Raw genomic sequence first — 4,376 nt, 5'->3', positions numbered from 1 at the left:
TGGGGGATTTCAATGGTATATGCTTTGAATATTATTGTCCTTGTTTTAACTGAATTTAAATATAATATATGTGATAAAATTCATATATTTATACTTTAAAATTATAATAATCCTTATTTAAATAAATTAACAATTAAACTAGCAATTCAGCAGTGGATGAACGTTTGTTACATAAATCATAATATAAGAATTTTTTTAAAAATATTTTTTTAAATGTTGAATGAGTCTTGACTCTTGTTAATGCCTTATATTTGTATTAAAATTTATTCAATGCAATCGTTATATGTATAATAGATATATTTTAATTTTTAATTATGATAAAATTCATCATAATTAATAGTTATAATAATTGACAGTTTCACAATATAAAAAAAAAAGAGTCGATTAACTCTTTTTTCTTAAAATATTACATATAAATATAAATATTTAAATTGACCCCTTAAAAATTTAATTATTGAACTTTCTTTTTGATAAATATAAAAATAAATTACTTATTTGTATTAATTATTTAAATTTAGTAGCTCTATTTTTTTTACATGAAAATATTAGTTAAATTCACTTAATTTTATAATCTTATTAAATTTTTAAACAATAAAACTTTGATACTTGAATATCAATTTGAAAATTTTATTTTTGATATGTTTATTTTTCATATATTGACAAAAAAAAATTTCTAAATTCGTTACGGATTATAATACTGTATTTTAAAATTTGTTCGTTTATAAGCATAATTTAAAAAAGTTAAAAATGAAGTAAAACCGTTAAAAGGATTTGACTGTTTGATGATTAGGGTAATTCTGCCATTTAATGCACAGTTTTCTGAACCTAACCTAACCTTGGTCCTTAGCCTGTGTAGTTCACTTCAACAATTTGATAAAGCCACAAATAATTGTGTTTCCTCTTTCTCTTTCTAGTCAACAAAGTTCGAGTAAAGCTAAGAAGGAAGAAAATGCACAAAAATGACAAGTCTTTTCTCTTTTTGAGGCCCTTTTCTGCTTGTTTTTACTCTCACTTGATGCCATATTATGAGCCATTGTTGTTGGGCTACAGTGCAAGTGAAGCACACATCTATTTATAGTTTACCCTTCTCAGCTTCTCAGAATCTATCCAACGAACAGCAACTTGTCTTTTAGAGAAGAAAACACCAAGGAAATGACACAGGCATCATTGTGACTTCTTCTTCTACTTACACCAATCAAGAGAAGCATATATATGAATTGCAAGTACTTCTGGTGCCAGTATATATGGCTCAACAGGTAGTTATTTTGTCTTCTATTTCACTCTCCTGTATTATCCCTCATGGGTTGTCCCTTAGATTTTTTTTTTCCTTTTTTTAAGATTTTTCTCTGAGTTTCTGAATGTGGGTTTGTGTTCTTTTGCTATAATTTTCTTTGTCACATTGTTATTGTTTCAGATGATAGTACAATTATATTCTGTATTTTCTTTTTTCCCAGACTATGATGTTAAAGGTTTTTGATAATATAGTGATTGTGATGGATTGTAGGAAGAAGGGTGGCCTCTGGGTTTGCAGCCCCTTAATGTGAGAGTTGCTTTACCTAGAACTGGTGAATTTTCTGGATCAGTATCGTTCAACACTTTACTCACTGGTTCTCCAACTTCCTCAACAGATTCCTCATCAGATTTAGACACAGAGGTCAGTAGAGATGGCAGAAAATTTATTTAATTTTTTTTTTTCTTTGGGTACCTAAATTTCTCCATTCGTCATTACCCTTGAGTTTTAGGGGCTTAATTTAGGATTTTAAGTACCCAAAAAGACATATATGACACTACTAAGACTGTAGCTCGTATAGTTGTTTTTGTTTCCTTTTGGTTTGTTTTGTTCATGCCTAAATATGCTTGACGATTCTGCTATTTAACTCGAAATTAATTGCTGTTTCCTGACATGGTTCTCTGTTTCAACAGTTGGGCTTAATGAAACAATCTGCACTCATTTGAAAGGAGACTATTTGGGCATTGAAGCAAAGTTTTCTTAATGCTTATAATGAACCCCACATTCCATGGGGTAATGCACACTATAATGATTTGGTTCCCTAATCATTTCAATGCACAAACACTTCATTATTTTGGGTCTGGTGAACTGTTACTTGATTTTTACTTAAAAATCGTAGTTATATTATATATTGATAATTCCAAGTATTACTACATGTTAGTCTAAGTAATGTGGACCTAAGCAATGCCTTCAAACAGTTCTTGATTCTGATAGTTTTTGCATATCAACCATTCATTTAAGAACATATCTTGCATTTTTGTCCAGATTAAGCTTAAAAGTTCTGTGAATGCAGAGAGTGTGGAAGGCCAGAATTTGTCAAAAGAGAGCAATGAAGCTAAAACACAGGACTTATTAAGCTTCTCAGTACTTGGAAACCTCAAAACCTCATTTTGCAGAACTTGGCTGGACTTTTTTCAACCTTTATTGTGACTTGGATGTTTAAGCAGATAAAAAATTGAATTTTTACACAATCTGGTATTATTTGGCTAATCTGTCTCATTTTTCTCTATGAATAATTCAGTCTACAGGATCTTTCTTCCATGACAGAAGCATTACTCTGGGGAGCCTTATTGGTGTTTCCAACATATTGGAGCTTTCCAGGAAATCATCAAGGGTAAGGAAAGTCGAAGTAATAAAGGAAAAGAAGAGCAACAAAAAACCCAAAACATGGCTTTTCTCTTTATGTTCAAGAGACACCACTGATGCTCAAAGTGTGAACAATCCTCCTTCTCTTGCCCATTTTCTTGCTGTAGAGAGAAGAGCTGCTAATGAATATGGAAGGAATCAAAGCCCTAATATTTATGGACCTGATGAACTTTCCCTAGCTCAGTCTGGCACAGAACCTAATTCACTATTTGTTAATGGCCAAGTTGCTCCTCCTAGAGTAAGTCCATGGCATGAGACTGATGCTGAAAGGAGAAGAAATGGAAGGTTAGATCATAGCAGTAGACATGGAGTTCCAGTCCTATTTTCTTGCATGTGTGGACAGCCCTGTTAGGAACTAAGCTTGTCCAAAATTTTTTTTGTCTTCCATTGATGATTTGATCTTCATGTCCTAGGTAGGGGAACTGAAAAATAAACTCAGTTTTTGTTTGTCTTTAGATCAATGTCTTACACATATAGTCCATTTTACACCAATGGACTCACATATATTCTTGTGCTAGTGCAGAGGTATCTCGCATGGTTAGCTGATATTGTTGTCATTTAGCATGATCTTAATCTGTGATTAATGTTTTAACTGGCAATTTGGGCATTAAGAAGCATTGCTTAATAGATTTATGCCAATACAATTAGGCAAAGTGTAAGTTCATAGCTACAACCATATCTTTTATTATTCATGGAGTTCATGAATGTCAACAAAAACAATCTTTGTACATATACCAAATTGAAGATTTTATATCTCACTGAGGAGAGGCCAATCTTCCCTAGGATTGAGCCTGTGGTCAACAACAACAATGGTTAAGTTCTAATGTCAAGAACATATAGGTCCACTTGGAAAATTTTCCTTACTAGCAAATGGCTTATAAAAAATGGCTAGCTTCCTATCACAAGCAATTGACCCAAATAGCTAGACTTTTCAATCCTGAGAAGGTTCAAAATAATCAAATAATAAATGTCAATGATGGTTTCAAAATCAGACACAAAATCCTCAAACCCCCAATTGTATATTATTATGATTATTGATTATAATAAATTCTGTTATAATAAATAACCAGAATATATAAAAATTATACTAAATAAAATTATCAAATACGGATTCTAGAGGGGAATCCATTTAAATAAATAAATATTATCTTAAACCAGTAGGGCATTATTAAAGGAGAGATTGGTTTTGGGTCTTTGGAGGTGTAGTTTTTTTTTTTTTTTTTTTATTCTCTCATCTCAAGAGCCGCACACTGTTTTTTATTCGGATAAGTTTCAACTTTCAACGGATAAGTTTATGTATATTATACAGTAATTTTTTTTATTATTTAATTAAAATATTAAATTAATAGTATATATTTATATTATGTATGTAAAAATATTTTTATATTTTTTATAAAATTATTAAAATTAAAAAATAATTTTTTAAAACAAATAATTTAATTTTCTTTTACTTAGAAAATTATTTTTTTTAATAATTTTTTAAGCGATCCCAACACTTTAGTAATAAAATTTTCACTAAACTTGTTGCCAATTGCTTTAAAAGAGTGCTGCCCTCCATTGTTGGCCTAGCTCAAATAAATTTTGCCCTGAGTTGCATGATTACCAATAATATTATCATTTTAGAAGAAAATCGAGTCAAGTATAATTTATAATTATTAAGGTGAATATATATATATATATATAAAGAGCTTATGATCCTATTTGATGTACTTTCTTGTAT

The 4,376-nt window shown here is 30.1% G+C and overlaps 1 protein-coding gene across 1 annotated transcript; it reads left to right on the top strand.

Moving 5' to 3' along the window:
• The first annotated feature begins 949 nt into the window (after nt 1-949).
• LOC131177360 (uncharacterized protein At3g17950-like) lies at nt 950-3,202 on the top strand. The gene is made up of 3 exons (XM_058142329.1): nt 950-1,256; nt 1,505-1,654; nt 2,532-3,202. Exons 1-3 carry the CDS (start codon nt 1,245-1,247, stop codon nt 3,006-3,008), a joined length of 639 nt encoding a protein of 212 aa, XP_057998312.1. The 5' UTR covers nt 950-1,244; the 3' UTR covers nt 3,009-3,202.
• Nucleotides 3,203-4,376: the final 1,174 nt, after the last annotated feature.

The sequence above is a fragment of the Hevea brasiliensis genome, unplaced genomic scaffold, assembly GCF_030052815.1.
Source record: "Hevea brasiliensis isolate MT/VB/25A 57/8 unplaced genomic scaffold, ASM3005281v1 Scaf422, whole genome shotgun sequence".
NCBI lineage: Eukaryota > Viridiplantae > Streptophyta > Magnoliopsida > Malpighiales > Euphorbiaceae > Hevea > Hevea brasiliensis.
Note: the sequence above shows the minus strand (reverse complement) of the source record. Positions and strands in the feature narration are given on the sequence as shown.

What these genes read in the sequence shown, in the direction of transcription:
- LOC131177360 (XM_058142329.1), top strand. An exon ending in CATCAGATTTAGACACAGAG is followed by an intron (nt 1,655 to 2,531) that starts GTCAGTAGAGAT and finishes TGAATAATTCAG; the next exon opens with TCTACAGGATCTTTCTTCCA.